Raw genomic sequence first — 27431 nt, forward strand, 5'->3', positions numbered from 1 at the left:
GTAAAACATCCATATTGCCGTTCGCTGTGTTAAAAGTGATGAGGTCATGTGACTAATGTAGCATACTGTAGTACTGTTGCTGCTGGAAATATACTGTATGCTACTTATGAACAAAAGCACTGAGATTCACAGTAAACATTAAAGCCTTTATTATAGAGTGCACCAGGAACGTCTGTATCATCGTTTTCTCCAACAGAAACTCATTTATAACCATAGATATATAAACTAGATATCGCATAGGGACCCTGAGCATGCGTCAATAGCGCCGCCACATTGGTACAGTGCTCCCAGGACAAATGTCATTCAACCGCACTAGTCAACACAGTGTTATTACGTGAAGATGCGGGACTTTAGCACTGTCTACGGGTGAAGCAAACAAAGAAAACAAAGCACAAAGGCAGAACATTTCATAGGTAATATTAATTTTTTTTCTGTTTTTGTATGTTCTGAACTTTTGTGCTAATCAGGTAACGTTATTGATGATAACAGTCACTTACTGCATTCACCATACGGCAAAGCAGCTCCAACTCGCACTAAACACTCGGCTTATGCTAGTTTTGTTGAATAAAAGCAGCAAACAATGCAAAAGAAATATGACAACGAGATGCTGCGCTGCCAGAAACTTGTATTATTGTCGGCTAACGTTAGTGAAAGAGCCGTTCGGGGGATTCATTCACAAACGAATCGCTCCCTCCGTCAGTATGAGAAGTAAAAGCAGGAGAGGAGCTGTGTTTCAGGACATGATTAGATCAAATTTAACAGGGAGGGTGAATAGTACATTTCTGTACACACAAACACAAGCTTTTTGTCAGGAATGCCAGTGCGATCGCTGATCCATCAATGAAGAAAAGTGATGTAAGATTATAATTTTCGTAATTAGAAAAAAAAAATTACATACTAACATCCAGGAAAACTCCCGATCATAGATATTTGTGTATATGTGTATATCTCTGGCTTCGGATGGCCACAGTCCTCCACTGTACATTGGTCCCGCATTCATTTCAAAGGAGCGCTACCCTGTAGCAAGATGGCGGCGCTATTGACGCATTCCGTCCAATAGACAACAATAGGCCAGGCGACATCTAGTGTATACATCTATGATTTATAACAATTACTTGTAAACTGTTAAATGTTTGTTGGGATTTGGAGGGGGTGTATGTTAATTCTGTTACTCTGCACTAGCTAATTATTATTTTTAAAATTATTATCACTGTACCATTACTGTTATTATTATTACTGTTATCAATAATAGAATCAATTCACTCACAGGAGAGTAACAACATTACACTACCTGACAAAAGACTTGTCGCCTATCTCAGTTTTAGGAACAACAAATATTAACTTGATTTCTAGTCGATCATTTGGTATCAGAAGTGGCTAAAATGAAAGGCAAAGGCCTCTAGATTAGGTTTATTTTACCAAAATGAAATATGATCATGCCTTGATTTTTAATTATTTAATTAGGACAGGGTTGTCCAGACTTGGTCCTGGAGGGCCGGTGTCCTACAAAGTTTAGTTCCAACCCCAATCAGACACCTAGCTAATCAAGCTCTTGCTAGGCTTTCTAGAACCATTCTCACAGGTGTGTTGATGCAAGTTGGAGCTAAAATCTGCAGGACACCGGCCCTCCAGGACCAAGTTTGGACACCCCTGAATTAGGACAGTAAGGTCTGACTTGCTTAGACAAAAGTCTTGACACTTAACAGAAATAATGTCCAGTATAGAATATAAAGTCATGCTGCAGTGGAAACAGAATGAATGTTGTGTCTGACTCCATCATGAGCTTGGAGGACTGCATCCATACATCTCTGCAATGACTCAAATCACGGATTAATAAAGTCATCTGGAATGACAAAGAAATCTTCTTGCAGGACTCCCAGAATTCATCAAGATTCTATGGATTCATCTCCAATGCCTCCTCCATTTTACCCCAGACATGCTCAATAATGTTCATGTCTGGTGACCTGGGCTGGCCAATCCTGGAGCACCTTGACCTTCTTTGCTTTCAGGAGCTTTGATGTGGAGGCTGAAGTATGAGAAGGAGCGCTATCCTGCTGAAGAATTTGCCCTCTCCTGTGGTTTGTAATGTAATGGGCAGCACAAATGTCCTGATACCTCAGGCTGTTGATGTTGCCATCCACTCTGCAGATCTCTCGCACGCCCCCATACTGACTGTAACCCCAAACCATAAATTTTCTTAACCAAACTTGACTGATTTCTGTGTGAATCTTGGGACCATGCCCGTTCCAGTAGGTCTTCTGCAGTATTTGTGATGATTGGGATGCAGCTCAACAGATGATTCATCAGAAAAATCTTCCTTCTGCCACTTTCCCAAATGATCAACTAGAAGTTATTATTTGTTGCTCTTACAACAGGGATGGACAACAAGACTTTTTTTAGGCAGTGTATACACTATGAAATCAAAACAGTGGAAAATTGACCAAAATAAAGTAAAGGTAGTTATTAAAAAATTAAGAGACCACTTAAAAGTCATCAGTAGTTTACAGAATTAATCCAATTTTATTTTAAGCCAATTTAAGTACATTTCAAACTAAGTAGGTTACATCATCTTTAAGCTACAGAATAAACAGCTAAATAGTTACAACAGACAGTCTCCAAGTCCATTCTTCAAAGATTACATGACATTACAAACTATAAATGGTAAATCCCAAGAAATTGAGACTTTTTTTTTTTTTGTTGTTGTTATTTGCATCAATGTTTAAAAATGTTTAAAAAGTGTTGGGAATTTTGAGTCTCATGGTTTTGCTTTTGTGTCTAATTTATATTTGTTAAAAAAAATCTATAATTACTTTTTAATTTCTTTAAATAAATAATACTTTAAAAATAATATTTGTATTCATTCATTCATTCATTCATTTTCTTGTCGGCTTAGTCCCTTTATTAATCCGGGGTCGCCACAGCGGAATGAACCGCTAACTTATCCAGCAAGTTTTTACGCAGCGGATGCCGTTCCAGCCGCAACCCATCTCTGGGAAACATCCACAAACACACACACACACACACACACACACACACACACACACACACACACACACACACACACACATACACTACGGACAATTTAGCCTACCCAATTCACCTGTACTGCATGTCTTTGGACTGTGGGGGAAACCGGAGAACCCAGAGGAAACCCACGCGAACGCAGGGAGAACATGCAAACTCCACACAGAAACGCCAAATGAGCGGAGGATCGAACCAGCGACCTTCTTGCTGTGAGGCGAACGCGCTACCCACTGCGCCACCCATAATATTTGTAGTTTTATAATAATTTATTTACAATAGTTTACAATAATTAATTCATTTATAATAATGATACTAAGCTGAAGTCAAAATTATTAGCCCCCCTTAGATTTTTTTTCTGTTTTAAATATTTCCTAAATGATGTTTAACTGAGCAAGGAAATTTCCACATTATGTCTGATAATATTTTTTCTCCTGGGGAAAGTCTTATTTGTTTTATTTTGGTTAGAATAAAAGCAGTTATTAATTTTTTAAAACCATTTTAAGGTCAAAATTATAAGCCCCTTTAAGCTATATATTTTTTCCGACTGTCTACAGAACAAACCATCGTTATACAATAACTTGCCTAATTACCCTAACCTGCCCAGTTAAAATAAAATTAAGTTTTATTCTTTTAAGTGGTCTCATCATTTTTTTCATAACTAAAAAGCTGGATTTTCCTCCTATATTTTGGTGCAATTTTCCACTATTTGTGCTTGAAATTATGATGTTTAATGTTGTGATTCTCCTTAAAGGGCAATGATTCGATTCTTATTCATAACAAGTTGTCTTAATTCAGAGGCTGCATCCTTCGAAGCATGCATTGAAGGAGCGCTGCGTCATCGCGGCGTGATGAAGGCTGTCTCATTTCGAAAAAATTAGAAGGCTCCTTCAAATGCAGCCTCAAAATGTGTCCTTCGTCATCCAGGTAATGAAGGACACAACTGATGGATCCTTTGTAGCCTCAAACATCCTGCACTGAATTGATCCTTCAGATCAATTACAATACGTTTTAAAATAACTTTGACTGATGTGGATGTGCATCTTTCGGAGAATGCAGCATCTGAAATGAGACACAGCTACAGTTTATCAAACACCTGTTAAAAATCCCTATGGGAAAATGCATGAAACGAGCACCACTTGAAAATGTGGGCGGGGCTCTGTTGCACTCTATTATGAGATCACCGAATAGGCGGAGCTTCATGAGTTCTACCATTCAAACGTTTTCTTATTGCAGGTCACTTTCAGAACAGCGTGTGCTTCATCCAAAGGCACATCGAGTCTGCTGCTGGTTCACTTGATAAAGTCTGAGAACCAGCATCTTTACACCTCATAAATCTCTTTCTTGGCATTTTAACACACACATACACACACACACACCAGATTCATGAATGCAAGAAGCCTTATTTTTGGATGTGATTCAGTGCTCGAGGCTGAATGTATGCATATGTGTATGTCGATGCATTTAGTGTGTGTGGCGTTCAGCCTGTCTGTGTTTATGAATATATAATGTGTGTATGCGGCCGAGTCCTGCAGGATTAGATTTCCTGGAGTAACAATCGGGTGTGTGTATGTGTGTGAGTATGTGTCTTCATGCAAGTATGTCTCTGAGCATGTGTGAGAGTGTGCATATGCTGCTGTGTGTGTATATGTAAATATGTATGTGTGTGTGTGTGTGTGTGTGTGTGTGTGTCTGTGTATGTTCCTGTGTGGTGAATGCGTGTGCACTGAAGTGTATCTTTGAGTGGGCGTGAGTGTGTATGTTGATGTGTGTATATTGTGTTTGTGTACGTGTGCGCAAGTGTGTCTAAGTGTGTCTATGTTGATGTGTGTGTATTGTATGTATGTATGTATGTATGTATGTATGTATGTATGTGTGTGTGTGTGTGTGTGTGTATTTGTAAATGTGTGTACATTGTATGTTAGTGTGTGTGTTCCTGTGTGTAAGTATGTGTGTGGTGAATGCGTGTATGGAAGTGTATCTCTGAGTGTGTCTATGTTGATGTGTGTGTATTGTATGTATGTATGTATGTATGTGTGTGTGTATTTGTAAATGTGTGTACATTGTATGTTAGTGTGTGTGTGTGTTCCTGTGTGTAAGTATGTGTGTGGTGAATGCGTGTATGGAAGTGTATCTCTGAGTGTGTCTATGTTGATGTGTGTGTATTGTATGTATGTATGTATGTATGTATGTATGTGTGTGTGTATTTGTAAATGTGTGTACATTGTATGTTAGTGTGTGTGTGTGTTCCTGTGTGTAAGTATGTGTGTGGTGAATGCGTGTATGGAAGTGTATCTCTGAGTGTGTCTATGTTGATGTGTGTGTATTGTATGTATGTATGTATGTATGTGTGTGTGTATTTGTAAATGTGTGTACATTGTATGTTAGTGTGTGTGTGTGTTCCTGTTTGCAAGTATGTGTGTGGTGAATGCGTGTATGGAAGTGTATCTCTGAGTGTGTCTATGTTGATGTGTGTGTATTGTATGTATGTATGTATGTATGTGTGTGTGTATTTGTAAATGTGTGTACATTGAATGTTAGTGTGTGTGTGTGTTCCTGTGTGTAAGTATGTGTGTGGTGAATGTGTGTATGGAAGTGTATCTCTGAGTGTGTCTATGTTGATGTGTGTGTATTGTATGTATGTATGTATGTATGTGTGTGTGTATTTGTAAATGTGTGTACATTGTATGTTAGTGTGTGTGTGTGTTCCTGTTTGCAAGTATGTGTGTGGTGAATGCGTGTATGGAAGTGTATCTCTGAGTGTGTCTATGTTGATGTGTGTGTATTGTATGTATGTATGTATGTATGTATGTGTGTGTGTATTTGTAAATGTGTGTACATTGAATGTTAGTGTGTGTGTGTGTTCCTGTGTGTAAGTATGTGTGTGGTGAATGTGTGTATGGAAGTGTATCTCTGAGTGTGTCTATGTTGATGTGTGTGTATTGTATGTATGTATGTATGTGTGTGTGTATTTGTAAATGTGTGTACATTGTATGTTAGTGTGTGTGTGTGTTCCTGTGTGTAAGTATGTGTGTGGTGAATGCGTGTATGGAAGTGTATCTCTGAGTGTGTCTATGTTGATGTGTGTGTATTGTATGTATGTATGTATGTATGTGTGTGTGTATTTGTAAATGTGTGTACATTGTATGTTAGTGTGTGTGTGTGTTCCTGTGTGTAAGTATGTGTGTGGTGAATGCGTGTATGGAAGTGTATCTCTGAGTGTGTCTATGTTGATGTGTGTGTATTGTATGTATGTATGTATGTATGTGTGTGTGTATTTGTAAATGTGTGTACATTGTATGTTAGTGTGTGTGTGTGTTCCTGTTTGCAAGTATGTGTGTGGTGAATGCGTGTATGGAAGTGTATCTCTGAGTGTGTCTATGTTGATGTGTGTGTATTGTATGTATGTATGTGTGTGTGTATTTGTAAATGTGTGTACATTGTATGTTAGTGTGTGTGTGTGTTCCTGTTTGCAAGTATGTGTGTGGTGAATGCGTGTATGGAAGTGTATCTCTGAGTGTGTCTATGTTGATGTGTGTGTATTGTATGTATGTATGTATGTATGTGTGTGTGTATTTGTAAATGTGTGTACATTGAATGTTAGTGTGTGTGTGTGTTCCTGTGTGTAAGTATGTGTGTGGTGAATGTGTGTATGGAAGTGTATCTCTGAGTGTGTCTATGTTGATGTGTGTGTATTGTATGTATGTATGTATGTATGTGTGTGTGTATTTGTAAATGTGTGTACATTGTATGTTAGTGTGTGTGTGTGTTCCTGTTTGCAAGTATGTGTGTGGTGAATGCGTGTATGGAAGTGTATCTCTGAGTGTGTCTATGTTGATGTGTGTGTATTGTATGTATGTATGTGTGTGTGTATTTGTAAATGTGTGTACATTGTATGTTAGTGTGTGTGTGTGTTCCTGTGTGTAAGTATGTGTGTGGTGAATGCGTGTATGGAAGTGTATCTCTGAGTGTGTCTATGTTGATGTGTGTATATTGTGTGTTTGTGCGCAAGTGTGTCTATGTTGATGTGTGTGAATTGTATGTATGTATGTATGTATGTGTGTGTGTGTGTGTGTGTGTGTGTGTGTGTGTATTTGTAAATGTGTGTACATTGTATGTTAGTGTGTGTGTTCCTGTGTGTAAGTATGTGTGTGGTGAATGCGTGTATGGAAGTGTATCTCTGAGTGTGTCTATGTTGATGTGTGTATATTGTGTGTTTGTGCGCAAGTGTGTCTCTGAGTGTGTGTATATTGTGTTTGTGTACGTGTGTGCAAGCGTGTATGAGTGTGTGTGTGAGTGTGTCTATGTTGATGTGTGTGTATATTGTATGTATGTATGCATGCGTGTATGTATATATGTTTGTGTATGTGTGTCTGCAAGTGTCTGAGTATGTCTATAGTGAAGTGTGTATACGTAAATGTGCGTAAATTGTAAGTGTACAAGTGTGTCTCTAAATATGTGTAAGACTGTGTCTATGTTGATGTGTGTGTATATGTAAATGTGTGTACATTGTATGTTTGTTTGTGTGTCTAAGTATGTGTGAATGTGTCTGTTGATGTGTGTGTATGTTTGTGTGTGAGTGTTTCTCTGAGTATGTGCGAGTGAGTGTCTGTTGAAGTGTGTATATGTAATTATGTCTGTATATATTGTATGTTTGTGTGCTAATGTGTGTGTGTGTGTGTGTGTGTGCAAGTGTGTCTAAGTTTGTGTGAGAGTGTGTCTGTTGTTTTGTTGTGCTCAAGTGTGTCTCTGAATATGTGTGAGTATGTCTATGTTAATGTGCGTATATTGTATGTTTGTGTGTGTGTGAGTGCATGTGTGTCTGAGTATGTGTGAGAGTGTGTATATGTTGATGTGTGTGTATATTATGTAAATATTTGTGTGTGTATGTTGTATGTCTGTGTAAGTATGTGTGTGTGTATGCAAGTGTGTCTCTGAGTATGTTCGAAAGTATGTCTATGCTGAAGTGTGTATACGTAAATGTGCGTGAGCGTAAATTGTATGTAAGTGTACAAGTGTGTCTCTAAATATGTGTAAGAGTGTGTCTATGTTGATGTGTATGTATATGTAAATGTGTGTACATTGTATGTTTGTTTGTGTGTCTAAGTATGTGTGAAAGTGTGTCTGTTGATGTGTGTGTATGTTTGTGTGGGTGTGTGTGTGTGTGTGAGTGTTTCTCTGAGTATGTGCGAGTGAGTGTCTGTTGAAGTGTGTATATGTAATTATGTCTGTATATATTGTATGTTTGTGTGCTAATGTGTGTGTGTGTGTGTGTGTGTCTAAGTTTGTGTGAGAGTGTGTCTATGTTGATGTGTGTGTATATGTAAATACGTGTGTGTGTGTGTGTGTGTTGTATGTTTGTGTATGTCTCTGTGTGTGTTTCTCTGAGTATGTGTGAGAGTGTGCATATGCTGCTGTGTGTGTATATGTAAATCTGTGTTTGTGTGTGTGTGTGTGTCTGTTTCTGTGTGCAACTATGTGTGTAGTGAATGTGTGCATGGAAGTGTATCTCTGAGTGTGTGTGAGTGTGTCTATGTTGATGTGTGTATATTGTGTGTTTGTGCGCAAGTATGTCTCTGCGTTTGTGTGGGTGTGTCTGTTAATGTGTGTATATTGTATGTTTGTGTGTGCATGTGTGTGAGTGTGTCTATGTTGATGTGTGTGTATATGTACATTTTTGTGTGTGTATGTTGTATGTATGTGTATGTAAGTACGTGCGAGTGTGTGTATGCAAGTGTGTCTCTGAGTATGTATGAAAGTATGTCTATGTAGAAGTGTGTCTTTAAATATGTGTGTGTGTATATTGTACATATATGTGTGTGTGCAAATGTGTCTCTAACCATGTATGAGAGTGTGTATGTTTATGTGTGTGTATATGTAAATATGTTTGTGTATATTGTTTGTTTGTGTGTGTGTGTGTGTGTGTGTGTCTGCAAGAGTTTGCCCATGTTAACGTGTGTATATTGTATGTTTGTGTACGTCTCTGTGTGTGTATGTGTGATTTCTGTATCTATGTATGTATATACATGCGAGCGTGTGTATGCTATAAGTGTGTGCGTTAACGTGCATGTGTGTTCATAAGTATTTGAGTTTACAGTACGGTGTGTGTGTGTGCATGTATGTTCATGTTTATGTGAGTTTACAACATGTGTGTGCATGTGTATGTGTGTATTGTATGTATCTGTGTGTGTGTGTTTATGTGCAAGTATGTGCATATGTATTTGAGTTTACAGTACACTTTGTATGTGCATGTGTGTTCATGTGAATGTGTGTTACAGTGTTATTATTGTCCATCAATCCTCCTCTACCTCCTCTTCCTCAGGCTGCTCTCCAGGCGTCCCAGCTCCTCGTACCCCCTGTAGAAGAGCTCCAGCTCTCGGGCTCCCCAGCTCCTCCAGACTGCCAGGCACCAGGCCATGTTTTCCTTGCGGAAGCCGCACACAACGGTGTCTTTAGCCACGAGCGCCGCCTCCGCCAGAGTCCTGCGAGAAGAGAGGAGAAGAAGAGATGAGCTGGAAATAAATAAACGCGGCCGGACTCTTCGCAGAAGCACCGAAGCCTCTGTTCCTGGAAGTTCCCGCCGAGGGCCTGAAAGCAGCGTTTGTTTGATGAATGAGTGTTTACAGCCAGAGCTGACGGCGGGTCGACCAGGACAGACACCAGTCTATGATAAACCCTTTATAAGAACCAGAACTTTTGCAAAATCTCTGCCTTAAACACCTCTTCATAGTCTTCTAGCTGAATAGTGGTTTTCGCAGTCGTTATATTCTAATAAATCTGAATTATGCTAATCATTTATATACATATGCAGTGGTCCGCATAAATGTGTACACCCCTCATAGATCTCTCTTTTAACCCTTGTGAACTGTTTAGATTGATTACCCTTTTGTTAAGTTGGTGGCTGTTTTTCCCCCCACAGTATTTCCTCTTATGTTTTTTCTTCTGGAGAAAGTCTGATTTGCTTTATTTGGGCTAGAATAAAAGCAGTTTTGTATTTTTTAAAAACGATGAGAACGATGGCCATGAAACCCCCTCGTTTCAGCAGGGTGTTTTCACACCTCTACTTTGGAAAAATTCAGAAGAGTGGGCGTGTCCAGCTCTGTTTAGGAGGGAGTGTCGGAGGAAGAAAAGAGGCAGGGTGTGGGAGTGTCTATTTGGGCGCTCTGAGTTTCAGAGTCAAAACACACACACACAGGGGAGAAAGTGACTGTGTTTACATGGACATCTGTAGTCGAATTATTTGCCAAATTACTAAATGGTGGACTTTAACTGCAGTTTGGCTCTTTCATTCAGGGAATTCATTCATGTCCCTCGCGACAAACGAGCTATTTGATTCGAGGAACTGCTCTAAGCGTGTATTTTTCATTTTCATCGAATGAGACAAAAAAACCCTCAGCATTTCCCGGAAACTTAGATGCACACGGCAGGTAGTGTCAGAAAGCCGCGTGTGTTATTCCGGTCACTAAATGCGGTAAAAACCCTACACGAGGTTAAAGTTTGGTTGTGGTGCTAACATGTTTACACTTGGTGCAATAGTTTGTTCGATACGAACAAACTGAATAAACAAAGAGCACTGGTCGCTCACTTACCAAATCTGTAGAGACAGGACAATCACCAGCAACTAGAGCCGTGTCTTTATTAAGAGGAGACTACAAGCGAATCCGGATCTCAGCGTTTGCAGATGAGAACAGCTCTCAGGTAAACAATAATCCTCCTTAGACACGCAAGTTATTGTTGTCGAGCGTCGCGTACACTGTTAATCTACCCGTGACTCCAGCTGCGCTCTCACAGAGAGAAAATGAAAACAAAACTTAACTGCAGCAAACTATAAAAGCAACACTTCACGCTTGTTTTGCCAACACAACGTGGCGTCTCTGCCGTCTACACTGTGACAGTAATGAATATTAATGAAGTTGCACAATAGAGCGCGCTGATTGGTTTGAACCAAGCTTTACTCATGCATTAATGCAGCACACTGTAAGACGTAATAAGACACACTCTGGCACAGACGTCCAGTCTGCACGCTGGAATACAACGCTATTATGTCATGACCGTGACGCAGCTTCAAAAATTCATTTCAAACCGCAAGTACGAATTTGCTTGAAATAACGCAAAAACAACCAATTTACACTTTTTAGTGAAATATAGGTGTCCTAATAGTGTTTTTAGCAGTGTGGGACACATATACGACTGTCAACAGCTCAAAAAATGTGTTTTGGTGTTTTGTGACCCTTTAAGGTCTATATTATTAGCCCCCTTCGACAATTTTTTTCCAATAGTCTACAGAACAAACCATCGTCATACAAAAGCTGCGTCCCAAATTACACACTTATGCACTATTCTACGCCATTTTGTAGTATAAATAGAATCAGTAGTGTGTTCACACTGAAAACTCTAAAAATAATAAGTGCACTTTAATTACCCGGATGATGCACTCATTCAGCCGATAAAATTAAGTGTGTAGTGATGGACTCACTGCAGTTATTATTTGATAATTCGGTCATTTATTTCACTGATTTGGCGACCGTCAAACGTCATCATGGAAACAGTCAGAATTTCCTCTTAGTAAAAAAACATTAGTGTGCCATTTGGGACGCCACTACATACATATACTATCCTGTTGAGTGTGTAAGTGCATAAGTACATAGTGCATGAGTGCATAGTGTGCCATTTGAGACGCAGCTAAAGACTTCCCTTTTTACCCTAAGTTGCCTAATTAAGCTAGTTAAGCCTTTAAATGTCACTTTAAGCTGAATACTAGTATCTTGATAAATATCGAGTCAACTATTATGTGCTGTCATCATGGCAAAGATAAAAGAAATCAGTTATTAGAAATGAGTTATTAAAACTACTATATTTAGAAATGCGTTAAAAAAATCCACTTAATAATTAATAATAGTTAATAATAGTTAATAATTCTTACTTTAAATGTATGTATGTATGTGTGTAAGTGTGTTTCTATATACAGCGCATCCGGAAAGTATTCATAGCGCTTAAAATACACACAATACCCCATAATGACAATGTGAAATAAGAGTTTTTGAAATTGTTGCAAATTTATTAAAAATAAAAAAAGCTTAAAAATCATATGTACATTAGTATTCTCAGCCTTTGCCATGAAGCTCTAAATTGAGCTCAGGTTCATTCTGTTTCCGATGATCATTCTTGAGATGTTTCAGCAGCTTCACCTGTGGTCAATTCAGTTGATTGGACATGATTTAAAAAGGCATACACCTGTCTATATAAGGCCCAAGGGTTGACAGTGCATGCCAAAGCACAAACCAAGAATGAAGACAAAGGAATTGTCTGTAGACCTCAGAGACAGGATTGCCTCAAGGCACAAGGCTGGGGAAGGTTACAGAAACATTTTTGCTGCTTTGAAAGTTCCCATGAGCACAGCGGCCTCCATCATCCGTAAGTGTAGGATGTTTAACCACCAGGACTCTTCCTAAAGCTGGCCGGCCATCTAAGCTGAGCGATAAGGGGAGAAGGGTCTTAGTCAGGGAGGTGATCAATAACCCGATGGTGGAGAGAGGAGAGAGGAGAACTTTACAGAAGGACAACCATCTGTGCAGCAATCCACCAATCAGGTGGATCAGAGTGGCCAGACGGAAGACACTCCCTGCCTGGAATTTGCCAAAAGGCATCTGAAGGACTCTCAGACCATAAGAAACTAAATTCTCTGCTCTGATTAGACTCACATTGAACTCTTTGGAGTGAATGAATACTTTCCTGATGCACTGTATGTGTGTGTGTGCCTGTGTTTGTATTTTTTTCTTTTCAAAAGCAGAATAATGTATGAAGCATTATCTGTTTTGTGATAGCGTCACTGATGGTATTTTTTGTGTCCTCGCTCTGTCCTTCAGCCTGTGATCTGGAGGGCGATCAGACAGCACTGTGATGAAGGACATAGGGTTTGTGTTATTGAACAGTGAGGATGAAGGAGGCTTTCAGAGGAGAAACAGGTGCTGGAAATCAACACACATCCTCATCTGCCTCTCTGTTACATATCGTCCACCCTTTTGAGGGTAAATTTAAGCCTTATTAAAGACCTTATAACACAGGAAATTTACACTGTAAATACAAAATTACTTGCTAAAATAAATAATGGGCAAAAAATCTGTTGATTTCTGCGCGAGCAGATTTTGTGTGGGCCTACTTATGACCCTGCTGTTGACCCTGCTGTTGTTTAACGGAGAGAAGATTTCTAAACACATTTCTAGACAATAATGGTTTTAATAACTCATGTATAATAACTGATTTATTTTATCTTTGCCATGATGACAGCACAGATATTGTTCAAGATACTAGTTTTCAGCTTAAAGTGACAAGGCCTAGCTAGGGTGATTAGGCAAGTCATTGTATAATGATGGTTTGTTCTAGAGATCTGCGCGGGACTAAATTTTGAATCCCGCACCCGCCAGGTTTTAGCCCGAACCTGACCACTCCTGCTTATATTAAGCATTTGTTGTCCCGCTGCCCAACCTCCCCCGTTTTCTACCCGCCGCGCCCGATCCCGCTGGAAAGAGCGGGGGGAGAACAAAACCGAAAACCGCGCAGAGTACAGAGTCTGGACAGCCTATAACAAGCTGTCTGTAAAAACACACACACATAGCAACAAGCACACACACACAGACAAAGCTCTCTCTCTCTCATTCATGCGCACTAACACACACACACACACACACGCACGCACGCACGCACGCACACACGCACGCACACACACACACAGGTAACTCTCTCTCTCAATCGCGCGCGCGCACTAACACACACACACACATAAGCAACAAGCAAACACACAGGCAAAGCTCTCCCTCACTCATTTGCGCGCGCACTAACACACACACACACACACACACACACACACACACACACACACACACACACACACACACACACACACACACACACACAGGTAAAGCTCTCTCTCATTTGCGCGCGCGCACTAACACACACACACACACATAAGCACCAAGCAAACACACAGGCAAAGCTCTCCCTCACACATTTGCGCGCGCACCAACACACACACACACACACACACACACACACACACACACACACACACACACACACACAAGCACCAAGCACACACAGGCAAAGCTCTCTCTCTCTCTCATTCGCGCGCGCATACACACATACACACATACACACAGCAACAAACAAGCTAAACACAGCGTCGCGCTTTTTCATTTACACACATACATACGCATCCTGTCCCAAATTAAACCCGTTACCGATCGCCCCCTGCGCTTTATTCGGAAATTTATGCAGACCTCTAGTTTGTTCTGTAGACAAAAAAATAAATAAATAAACACTGCTTAAAGGGGCTAATGTATTTTTCGCGAGCGGGTTTGCGAGGGGGGCGGGGCGGAGGACTGGCGATGCCGGCTCAGCATCGTGTTGTCTATTGGCCATCGGCGATGGATGAGGGCATCGTCTATCAGCCCAACTCTACTCCCAAACAAAAAATTTATCAGGTTTTAGATACAAATCTTTGCAAAGGTACAGTCTAGAGTTGGGTTGATGGACGATGATGGCCGATAGACATCACGATGCTGAGCCGGCATCGCCAATCCTCCGCCCCACCCTTTCGAAGCAGCAACCCGCTCACGAAAAATACACAAGTTCAGACTGCAGGATTTTCAAAGTAGTCCTGTCACAGATGTTTTCACACTGCAGCTAGTGTTTCGTCGCTGCTTTGTTTACACTACAAGGCGACAGGGGGTTTCACATTGCATGACTTTCAAATAGGAAGAATCGCCGACAACTTTGTCCAAACTACGTCTCACAGCCAAAAACATGCAAGAACTGACATGGAAACACGTAAAGTCACGTAGAATATCTTTAGTTATTAACTACATAATGAGAAAGAAGCCTTTACTGGGGTAGAAAATCTAAATTTCCAAATATATGTTTATATTTTACCAAATTTACTTTTACATTTAATATTTACCTTACAATGGTTTTTAAAAACTTAAAAAATGCTTTTATTCTAGCCAAAATAAAACAAGACTTTCTCCAGGAGAAAAAAATATTACAGGAAATACTGTAAAAATTTCCTTGCTCTGTTAACATCATTTGGAAAATATTTTAAAAAGGAAAAATAATTCACAGGAGGGTGACTAATTCAGACTTCAACTGTACATCTATTGAATAATTTAAGTTCATTCATTTACCTTCGGGTTCGTCCCTGATTTTAACACCTTATTAGTGACCTAGTGTGCTTTTAATAGATTTATAATTGCAAAATGGCCTTATAATGTGATATTTGCAGCACATTTCACAGATCGATTTACTTCAAACCCTCAAAGAAAGTTATGAAGCGGGACTGGAGTGAAAACGTGGTGTTTGACAGACTTATCGGCAGCCTGATGTGAAGCGGATCACTGTTGTATGACACTGAAGGGCTTTATTCTGTGAAAACAACAGTTCATTTGTCCAACATCTTGACCGTTAATGGGTACAGTCATATCTCTATGCGTATCTTTCATCGCACTTGTCTGAATATCTTGTTTCATCTTGTGACTGAATAATACATAGGTTAATGTATGCTCCATTCAGCCGTTTACTTTCTGTCACCTTTACTTTTAATTAAAGAACAACCACCTAAAAGTGCATTATCACTTACCTAAGGCAGTAGCTTATTTTTTTTTAGCAACTTTATACTAGTTATACAGTGTAAAACACACTAAAGTACTTCTACACTATACTGTGTTTCTAGAGAAAGTGTTTTCCCCTCAAGAATCAGTGCAGAAATGCTAAAAAAGTGTGTGTGTGTGTGTGTGGGCTTGTGTTTGCCTTGAGGCGAGTGTGTCATCATGAACAGTATATGTTGACTGTGTGTGTGTGTTTGTGTGAACGCTGTACCCAAACTCCTGCACTCCAGGCACCGTCAACACACCGATCACTCGACCCCGTAGAGAACCAGCCTGATCCTGAACCTCCAGAACCATGATGTCTCCTCCACGCCTGAATAAACACACACACACACACACACACACACACACACACACACACACACACACACACACACACACACACACACACACACACACACACACACACACACACACACACACACACAGCCAGCCGTCAGATTGCACTGCACAATCACACATTTAAATTATATACAAATAGCTTGCATTAATGTACAGTTATTTTAGAAGTAATGTGTAAAAATACTAATCTTTTACATTTTCTTATTTATTAGCAAAATGTAACCTTCCCAAAACTATTTTGTTTTGATATCTCTAAACATGTGAGCTTATTAGAAACACATTTTCTTATTTTCCCCATGAACCTCCCAGTTGGACATCATATGATGTCTAATGTGAAACATCGCGATGGACGATGGCATCGTCGTCATGTGAAAGCGGGGAAGCGCAACGTGTCTGAAGAATGAGGAGGGATCCGGTGGTGAGGGGTGAGAAGGGTGCGCGACTTATTTGAGGACCGGGAGGGAGATGCGCTATTTCAGGGAGATTATCACTCGTTTGCGGGCATCCGGCAGTCTCTACGCATTTGCAGGAGACTCCTAGAACTTCCAGGAGACTTTGGATGTCTGAATATCACGTTTAACAACTATAGCGAGAAGCGATAAACTGTCCAACATGCACTGCTCACTGGAGCTCAGATGAGCGCATGATAGTGTGTGTGTGGTCACGTGATGTGCGGTTTCAGCGGACGGAGGGCTGTTCAGAAATGCTAGGTAAAACACGGTGTGATTGTGGATCATTTTCCATTATAACACTAAGACGTATTAGTGTAAACAGGGCCTAAGTGTGTATTTTTCGCGAGCGGGTTTGCGAAGGGGGCGGGGCGGAGGATCGGCGATGCCGGCTCAGCATCGTGTTGTCTATAGGCCATCGGCGATGGATAAGGGCATCGTCTATCGGCCCAATCCTACTCCCAAACAAGAAATTGATCAGGTTTTAGTTACAAAAAAAAAAGCAAAGGTACAGTCTAGAGTTGGGTTGATGGCCGATAGACATCACGATGCTGAGCCGGCATCATGATCCTCCACCCCACACATTTGAAGCAGCAACCCGCTCATGAAAAATACAAAAACTTATGCCGAATTCACATAACATAAAAATACATGTTGCACAATGTATAAAACATTTTAAAAAAATCTACAACAAGACAGAAAATGTTACTTTACAAACTGTATTGTAAACAAATCATATAAACATTAATATTAGTCAATAATCTTACTGAAATTTATTTAAAAAACTGAAATATCAGTTTACACACATTTACACAGGTAAATAAAAAGACAAAACGATGGGCTAAAAATCTGCGTGCGCAGATTCTGTGTGGGCTTAGTTACAGGGTAAAACAAAGTCCGTGCGGGTCAGGTAGTTGAAACGGTAGGTTACAATTAATTAATGAATTAATTTTCTTTTCGGCTTAGTCCCTTTATTAATCTTGGGTCGCCACAGCAGAATGAACCAACAACTTATCCAGCATATGTTTTACCCAGTTGATGCCCTACCAGCTGCAACCCATCTCTGAAAAACATCCATACACACTCATTCACACACATACAATACGGACAATTTAGCTTATTCAATTCAGCTATAGGACGTGTTTGGACTTGTGAGGGAAATCGGAGCACCCGGAGGAAACCCACGCCAACATGGGGAGAAGATGCAAACTCCACACAGAATGCCAACTGACCCATCCGAGGCTCGAACCAGTGGCCTTCTTACAGGTAGGCGATCGTGCTACCCACTGCGCCACCGTGCTGGCCAACAAAACCTTTTACTTAATAATAAATAAACAGTTACAAGAGTAGAGTTACAAAGCACCGTCTAGTGATTTTGTCCTTTATAGTTTGGCTTAATAAGCACATTGTATGCTGGTACACAATAGCGAACTCTTGCGTGTGTATAACAGAGATGCAACCCAGTTTACAGCACGAATCTGCTTTATAAATCATTGTCCAAATCGGCGCGCCGTTTTCCCTGGAGCTGAACATCTCGACACCTGTGTGACCCCAATAGAGTCACATTATAAAGCTCTTCAGGGTCATGAATAAAACATGCAGATTTGAATGTGCTCGTCTGAAATAACACTCCACTCTGCCCTTGATCTTGTGCTTAAACCCTCTTTAACCAATGTTTAATTGATGAATAACTCCAGGAGGACACGTTCGCAACATCACAGCCTGAAAATGAGATCTGATTTAACACAATCAGACTGGTTTAGGCACAAACTGAGGCCCCGTTTACACTAATGCGTTTTAGTTTTAAAACGTATAAGTTTTGCTACGGGTACGGCATCCGTCCACACTACGCCGGAGTTTTCGAGCGCTGAAAATAGAGCGTTTTGAAAACACAGGAGAGGCCGTTTTCATTCTAAAATGCTGCTGCTCAGTCTCAGTGTGGAGGAGCAAAAACGGAGACATCTGAAAACGGAGGCGGGGCTGCTGACATTCGCCTATCTGATTGGGGCTTTTCCTCAATATTAAGTAGCCTAACACACACAGTTTAGCCCTGCATCCTCTCCTTGTAAGTTTAGATTTTGCAAGTTTGATCAAGGCTGCAGTCTCCCCCTTCTCAGTTTGATATGGATAACAGACTACCGAGGACACGGGTAAATCTTCAAAGGGAACAGTGTACTTTATAACTTCATTCACATTACCCTGGGTATGTTGTTTTACTTTCTCAATAATAAAATGTAAACATGATATAAGGAACTGCCTATTTTTATTTTGATATTAGCAACTTAACAGACAGCAGAAATATTGAGGCGTCGTGCTGGATCTATGAGCGTCATCTTCACTGTGTGCATATTTATAACAAAACGGAGCCGATAACAACTGCCTCCTTTCAATTTCAGTGAAATCACGAAACATGCCCTCTGTTTTGCTGAATATCAGTTTTAATAATAGATAATGGCCATTATAAAAGTATAACATACAATAAGTTTATACATTATAGGAAATAAAGGCAAGCGATCAGTCAATATACAGAATAGGCTACGTGGTTAAATTAATCATTAACTTATCTTTGCGCTTAGCCAAAACACGTTACCTGAGAACAAGTAATAGATTCCAATGACCAAAGTCAGGGAATACGTCGTTAGATAAAGACAATAAGATGGATGAAATGTCACATTTAATAAATATAGTGAGATTAGATCCAGCGGGAGATGCTTGATGAGAAGTCCGAATAGCACAACTCTCATCTGGGTCAATGGACTGCAGCGCTTGTCTGAGAGTGTGTGTGTGTGCACTAGTAAATAAAACGCACTAGTGTAAACGAGGCCTGAGACCCAAGTTCAGGTTGCCGGCTCAATACGATGGTTTTAAATGGTTTCAACACATTTTAATCTGTTTTTTGTGTTTTTATTCTTTGTTGTTTTTATTTTCTTGTTTCTTTTATTCTTTTTTTATGTAAAGCAATTTGAATTACCAATGTGTATGAAATGGGCTATATAAATAAACTTGGCTTGCCTCGAATAACTGATTGAAGGCCAATCAATTTAGACTTCAACTGTATGTGCATTGACATGTTCAGCGGGTCGTACCTGGGCACCCAGATGGTGCTGTTGACAGGAATGATATTGAGGGCCTTGAGATGCAGCGGTGTATAGCTGTGATCCTCCAGCTCTGGATCCGTCCCACTCCTGGACAACAGAACATCAGGAGAAAGCTTCCCGTCCTCCACCTCCTCAAAATCTGCAGATAAAGGCAAACTGCTGGAGCTGGTCAGAGAGCTCAGTCCTGCAGAGTTCGAGCGCTCCATATTAGCATTCGCCGATCCGGCCTGCTCCAGATCCCCGATCTGATCCAACATCTCTGAACTGAATCCCGAAGACACGGAGCAATAATCCAAAGAGTCCTGCTGGCATAAAATCTGCGTTCCTGCGTCCTCGCTGTGCGTCACTGTAACCCTCACTGAATCCAAACTCTGTTTTCGAGAATTTGCAATTTCAGATTCATCAGGCGACACAATCCCACTCGGCCTCTGCACTGGGAAAACGTCACGTAGCGGGTTAGCATCACTACAATTGTAGCTAGCGCACACTTGATAGCTAGCAGCGTGATACATTAGCAGGGTGTTAGTGTGATTATCTAAACACCACACGGCCTCTTCGTTCCAGCAGCTGAGAGATGAAGCCATTGACACCAGGCAGGCTGGCGGGAGGTACGGGTCCAGCCGGTGAACGGGTTGAAGCGTGAAACTGTCGATGATGATTACTCCCGGCCCGTTGGAGTACCAGATTTCGGATCCGCTACGCACCGCGACGATGCAGCGGACTGCGTAAGGCCGCTGCCGAGGGTCTGAATCCGTCATGTTCAGCAGGTGTTTGTTGATGGAGTGCGAGCAGACGTACCTCTCGTTCTCCTCCGGCATGTCGTCCACTAAAGAGTAAACGGCCATCAGACCGTCAGACATGCCTGCAAACACCTGCGGGAGAGACTGAACAGAAGATACGGGGTTAATGTAGTTTATACTACTAGACGCTATAACACATTCAGTTACTGTTTTAAAGATTCTAATACTGACAGCAATACAATATTATTGATATTCACTTCATTTCAGTCATTTAGGGCAGGGCTATCAGTCCTTTAAGGTGGAAATATCAGTCATTTAGGGCGGAGCTATCAGTCATTTACAGTGGACCTTTCAGTCTAATAGTTTGGTGCTGTCAGTCTTTTAGGGTGGGGCTATCCGTCCATTAGGGAGGGGCTATCAGTCCTTTAGGGTGGAGCTATCAGTCCTTTAGGGTGGGGCTATCAGTCCTTTAGGGTGGAGCTATCAGTCCTTTAGGGCAGGGCTATTAGTCTTTTGGGGTGGAGTTATTAGTCATTTAGGGAGGGGCTATCAGTCCTTAAGGGTGGAGCTATCAGTCCTTTAGGGCAGGGCTATCAGTCCTTTAGGGTGGAGCTATGAGTCATTTAGGGAGGGGCTATCAGTCCTTAATTGTGGAGCTATCAGTCCTTTAGGGCAGGGCTATCAGTCCTTTAGGGTGGAGTTATGAGTCATTTAGGGAGGGGCTATCAGTCCTTAAGGGTGGAGCTATCAGTCCTTTACAGTGGAGCTTTCAGTCTAATAGTTTGGTGCTGTCAGTCCTTTAGGGTGGGCCTATCAGTCCTTTAGGACAGGGATATCAGTCATTTAGGGTGAGGCTATCAGTCATTTAGGGTGGAGCTGAAAGTCCTTTAGGGCGGAGCTATCAGTTCTTTAAGGTGGAGCTATCAGTCCTTTAGAGCAGGGCTATCAGTACTTTAGGGTGGGGCAATCAGTCAATTAGGGTGGGGCAAACAGTCTTTTAGGGTGGGGCTGTCAGTGCATGTCTCGTTTCTGCCCTGCTTTCGTCCTTTAGTAAATCCTAATTTATTTTGGTAGTGACACCCATCTTCCAATTATCCAGTTATTTGCAAATGGACAAAATCATGCACCATTCTACTTTTTTCCTCATTTCAGGACCATTTCAATTTGTTTCGATATTGGAAAAATGGACAGTCTTAACTTCCGTTAACTGCTTAAGTTAAAAGTGTCAATCTTTAGCTCGGACTATAAACATGAAGTGAAAATGTTTTAACTTTGGTTTCATTTTTTTATACAGGGCATCTAAACCAAGCCAGCAAGAACATGATGAACAGAAGTGTAGATTGCATGAGAATATCTGACCTCTTTCCCGGCGGGCAGCAGAAACAGACAGGTGACAACAGCCGGGCAGGAGAGCAGTTTCTGTGGCTGATTGAGAGGACACATCTCTTTCAGACTGTAGATCAACACCTCCTGTTCCTGCACAAACACCAACATAACCATCAGCATTCATCTGCTGACATAGACAGCAGCAAATATCATTAACTACCATTATAAAAATGAAGCCCCTTTGCACACTGTAGTGCTGGTAAAAGTGGCATATGCACAGAGACTTTTCATTTTGAGAAAACTGAAAAAAGCAGATGCATCTGGTGAACTATCATGCCATTATAAACTCACCACATTTAATATTTGATTTGTTTAAAATCTGTGATCTTCACTGCCTGACTGAGATATGATATGAAGTTGGTCTCACACCAGACAAGAACACTGCATCAAATTACATTTTCCATGCTGCACGACTGCTGCACCTTCAGCAAACCTCCTAATTCCAGCAGCACGAGGACTTTATGGTTGTTTATGAGCCTCAAAAGTGGCGGATCTGTTTGGTAAAATATTTGAATGTGTGTCACCGCATCCCAAACCACTAAAACCATATAACTAAAGTGCCTTTACTGAATGAGCACTGTGCTGCGTCCGACAGATCGCACTATTGTTTTTTTTTCTTCTTTTTCATTATTTTATAACATTAACACATTTTTATCTGTTTTATCTATTTTTTATTCTTATTTTTATAATTTTTATTTTATTATTTCTTTTCATTTTCTTACACTTGTCTCTTTAATTCTTGTTTATGTAAAGCACTTTGAATTGCCAATGTGTATGAAATGTGCTATATAAATAAACTTGCCTTGCCTAAAGAAATCTCCACTGTGCTGAGCAAGAGCGCTTCTTGCTGACCAGCGCATCATCTGGCGTAAGAGTGCCCACGCCCGAATGTAATGTGAGTGTGGGCCGCCGGGTGAGATGGGAGGGGGGGACAAGCGTGCTTTGGCCCGGTTCAAGGCAACTGTGCATAGTGTGAGTACACCCTTATTTTCTCTTTCTAAAAGCTACCTCTAGTCTGACCGGTCTTCCGCTGAAAATTGTGATGTTTGTGTTTAGTCAGAGGGATCCGATTTCGCTACATGTAAAAGTGCATGTAGCTATGTTTCCATCCAAAAATGCGAATAAACTTTATGCGCAAAACTGGATTATCGCATAAAAGTTGTGCGAATGAAGCAGCGTTTCCATCCAACGAGTCAAAGCGAACAAAATCATCACTTTCTGATTAACTGGCGCCAAATATCAACAGCAAAAACTGCATTTTCTGCAGTAGGAGAAGCTGCATCAATCTTTTCTTAATGAATGCGCCTCAGAAAACAATCCTGACAAGCAGTGAGCGCACAGTGGCGTTTGAAGGTGTCAGACGCGGAGCACAGGCGCTCTTGATTTTGGAGGTCATTAATAATATAATAACACTAATACTGAAATGGTAAGGCGTTTTATAATGACCAAAACAACATTTCAGATGTTTTATAATGTGCTCAGCCTGACGTTTTGTCCATTCACACACATTTTAAGCATCACATGATCTCTTTCAACAAAATCACATGACCTTTTTTAATGCGCATGCTGGAGTTTGCGCGGTAAAAGTGTTCATCGCAGTTTATGCACATCTTACGTTGTTTTTTTTTTACGCACATACGTTTTTTATGCGCATTTTCAAAATTTATGTGCATCATGGCGTTTCCATCAACTGTTTTTTTATGCGCATTTGCAAAATGCGCATAAAATAGGTGGATGGAAACATAGCTATTGACAAATAAAGGCTTCATCATCATCATCGTCATCATATTTTTGTGAAAAATGTGATGGAAAAAAAGCATTTACATGTCTTTACTGTCACTTTTGACCTATTTAATGCACGCAAACTAAACTATAGTATTTTTTTAAATACACAAATAAATGACTTGCTACATGTCAAACACATCTCTTTAAAATGCTTTCTGAGTAAAATCTGAAAAAAAAAAGATCCCGCACACCATCAATACTTGCTGAACGATTAAATGAATTGTTTTATCTTGAATGCATCCCAGACCACCCCTTGAAGTGGTTTGAGAAATTGGATTTACAGCAAGGAAAATGAGTATTGAACATGTCATGTTTTTTCCTGGGAATAATATTTCTAAAGGAGCTGTTGACATGGAATCGAACCGGATTTTGGTAAAAACACAGACAATACAAACATAAAAATAAAACAAAACAAAAACATCTGAGAAATGAGTTCTGTGTAATAACAATGGAATGACACAACACAAGGAGAAAGCGCTGAACTACTGAAACTTTTTTAATACTTTATATAAAATGTTTTTTGGTGACGGCAGCTTAAAGACGCCTCTAATATGGAGAATGAAGTCACATGCATTGCTCAGGTGTGATTTTTTTACAGACTTCAACAGTGTGTCAAAATCTTGATGGTTCTGTGGGTCTCGTTTATCAAATATGAGCTTTAATTAATATTTTCTGGAGTGGCTGGGCCATTCTACAGCTTGAGTTTCTTTCTCTTAACGAATCTGAGAGTCTTCTCAGCTGTGTTTTGGATCATTGTCTTGCTTTAATGTCCACTCTGGTTTCATCTTCATCCTCCTGCTACTGTAGATGTTGGACTGAAGCCGCTGATATTCATTTACACCGAGGAAGGGCAGAAAGTTGCTGAAGAACTACTGAGAGATTTCAGCTGCTGTCTGGGTCTTCATTGCCTTTCTACATCTTCCTTTCTTCATGTGTTCAATACTTTTTCCCTCCGTCATTTCATTTTATTATGCATAACTTAATTTGCGAACTAATTAGATTTGTTTTCTTTGCATATAAGGATTTCTTTGGTGTGTTACCACCATCCAGGGATAATTTCAAGTCAACGACACCTTTAAAAATATGTTTCTAAAAAAATGGTGAAGTGTTCAATACTTATTTTCCCTGATGTATATTAATCTCACATGCATTTCGGATGGCATTAACACCCGTCCTTTTCACATTCAAATAGCTATCAGTTCAGAGAAAAAGGATGAAGTGACCAGCCCCAAAGTGAACACACACCCGCTCTACAGTGAGTCTACAGTGGTCTGTTTACTAATGATTTTAGGAAAAGTGTGTGTTGTTTCAGAAACTTACCTCAGTGGCCGTCCAGAGTGTGTTCTCCATCTTCATTTGACAGCTCAGACGGGTTCCTGGACACGGCATCCGCTTCACCTCCACCTGCCCCTTGGCCAAGTTCACCACCGAGTAGTTCCTGGAAAAAAACACACCACACATAAAGAGAAAAATAAGAATGTCTTTGGGTGCAGCAGTTCTGTTAACCCCATTCAAACAAGTGATGCTTTTGTGGTGGAAAATAATAATAATAATGATAATGATAATAATAATAATGATAATGATAATAATAATAATAATAATAATAATAATAATAATAATAATAATAATAATAATAATAATAATTTTTGTGTAAACTAAAACCATTAGAAAACCGCAATTTGCTCTTTCAGTGTTTGGGCTTTCAGCAGTGACATTTATATTTCACTGAAAAGACCTTCAACTGTAAAAACTGGACTAAAGCTATTTTAATTTATTTATACTACCTGACCAAACGTTGCCTTAGAATTATAAAGTTCTATCTGTGTTCTGAATAATTTTGAGATATTGAGCTTCAAAGTTTTGGCATTCCATATAGCATACAATGAAGTCAGAATTATTAGTCCCCCTGTTCATTTTTTTCCCAATTTCTGTTTAACGAAGAGCAGATTTTTTCAACACATTTATTTTTAAACATAATAGTTTTAGTAAGTTATTTCTAATAACTGATTTATTTTATCTTTGCCATGATGACAAAAAAAGAATATTTGACTAGATATTTTTCAAGACACTTCTATACAGCTTAAAGTGACATTTAAAGGCTTAACTAGATTAATTAGCTTAACTAGGCATGTTAGGGTAATTAGGCAAGTTATTGTACAATGATGGTTTTTTCTGTTGACTATCAAAAAAAAAAAAATAGCTTAAAGGGGCTAATAATATTGACCTTAAAATGGTGTTTAAAAAATTAAAAACTCCTTTCATTCAAGCCGAAATAAAACAAATAAAAATTTATCCAGAAGAAAAAATATTATCAGACATACTGTGAAAATATCCCTGCTCTGTTAAACATAATTTGGGAAATATGGAAAAAAAAAAAGTAAAAAAATAAATAAAATAAAAAATGGGGGCTAATAATTCTGACTTTAACTGTATGCGTGTAACAGTTCTCTTTATTACATTAGCATGACAGAGACCCTAAATGTACTCTAAATGTAAATTATGTAAATTTTCTTACATTTACAAACTGGAGTAAAACAAACAGGGCAAATGCAGATCGAACCTTCTAATTCTACAAGGGTCATTTTCCACTTGGAATTATAAGATCCTATCTTGCAGAGAATTAATTAAAGCATTGCTTTTCAAGAAATACAATCACAAAAATATACATTTATATTGCTACAATACGTTGGTGCTTGAGGAAGTTTTTTGCTTTCTAAAACATTTAGTTAATGCTTTAGGATGAATTCAAATCACTGATTAATAAAGTCATCTGGAATGACAAAGAAAGTGTTCTTGTAGGACTCCCAGAGTTCATCAAGAGTCTTTGGATTCATCTTCTCCTCCATTTTACCCCAGACATGCTCAATAATGTTCATATCTGACGACTGGGCTGGCCAATCCTGGAGCACCTTGATCTTCTTGGCTTTTAGGAACTATCGAAAGACATCCTGTGATTTTTAACGACCACAGAGAGTCAGGACCTCAGTTTACCATCTCATCCAAAAGACGGCACTCACTGAGCAGTATAGAGTCCCCATCACTATACTGGGGCATTAGAACCCACACAGACTGCAGGTTGAGTGCCCCCTGCTGGCCTCACTAACAACCCTTCCAGCAGCAACCTAGCTTTCCCATGTGTTCTCCCATCCAGGTACTGGCCCTGCTTAGCTTCAGTAGGCGACCATGTGACAGTTGCAGAGAGCTAGATGCCGTCATAATTGGTTTCATCTAATTAGTCTCCTCTCCTCCTATTAGCTGGTGTGTGTGTGTGCGATCTGGCGCAAAATGGCTGCCGTCGCGTCATCCAGGTATTGGACGAGGAGATTTCCTCTGTGTGTAAAGCGCTTTGAGTGCCCAGAAAAGCGCTATATAAATGTAAGGAATTATTATTATTAGTAGTATAAATGTTATAACAGTCATTTTTTAAGTAATGAATTATTTTTAATTTTGGTTTTAGTTAACAATAATAACTCTGCCTCTGAGTGGTTGCTAGAATATTACAAAAAAACTTCTCTCTCTTTCTCTGTTTCAGCTTTGTATTCACATTAGACATTTCCATGACTTGAAAGATTGTATCAAGGCTGCGGAAACATTTATTTTACTTCACCTTGATATTTCCAAGCCTTATAATGATGCTCGACACCACTAATACAAGTCTCGTTACTCCTGGAGCAGTTCTTTTGTCTGAACACAGTCTGTACAAACCCGAATGACTTCACGGCAGCGTATGATTTATGAACAGTCGGAAATCTGAACATTTATTATACATTATGCTGTGATGCGAGTGTGCGGCTCTCAGCGGTGGTTTGGAGGTTTATATCTTCCGTTAATTCATTGGCGGAGCGTTGATTCATTACTCGATCACTGGAGTCATTTATCACACAAATGATTCAATCCGTCACATAATTGAACAACGGACGCCTCTGAATCAAATTCTTTAGTGAGTTGTTT

The 27431-nt window shown here is 39.9% G+C and overlaps 1 protein-coding gene across 3 annotated transcripts in view; it reads right to left on the reverse strand.

Annotated features, from left to right (window-relative positions):
* Positions 1 to 3596: 3596 nt before the first annotated feature.
* Positions 3597 to 27431, reverse strand: part of lrrk1 (leucine-rich repeat kinase 1) — a 198582-nt gene continuing 174747 nt past the window's right edge. For all 3 annotated transcript variants that reach the window (XM_073908054.1, XM_073908053.1, XM_073908055.1), the window contains 5 exons: positions 24801 to 24918; positions 21669 to 21785; positions 19558 to 20453; positions 15892 to 15993; positions 3597 to 9503 (listed from right to left, as the gene is read on the reverse strand). In XM_073908054.1, coding sequence (XP_073764155.1) covers positions 9326 to 9503; positions 15892 to 15993; positions 19558 to 20453; positions 21669 to 21785; positions 24801 to 24918 — 1411 coding nt within the window. In that variant the 3' untranslated portion in view covers positions 3597 to 9325. The remainder of the gene's footprint in view (positions 9504 to 15891; positions 15994 to 19557; positions 20454 to 21668; positions 21786 to 24800; positions 24919 to 27431) is intronic.

This window comes from Danio rerio, chromosome 7, assembly GCF_049306965.1.
Source record: "Danio rerio strain Tuebingen ecotype United States chromosome 7, GRCz12tu, whole genome shotgun sequence".
Taxonomy (NCBI): Eukaryota; Metazoa; Chordata; class Actinopteri; order Cypriniformes; family Danionidae; genus Danio; species Danio rerio.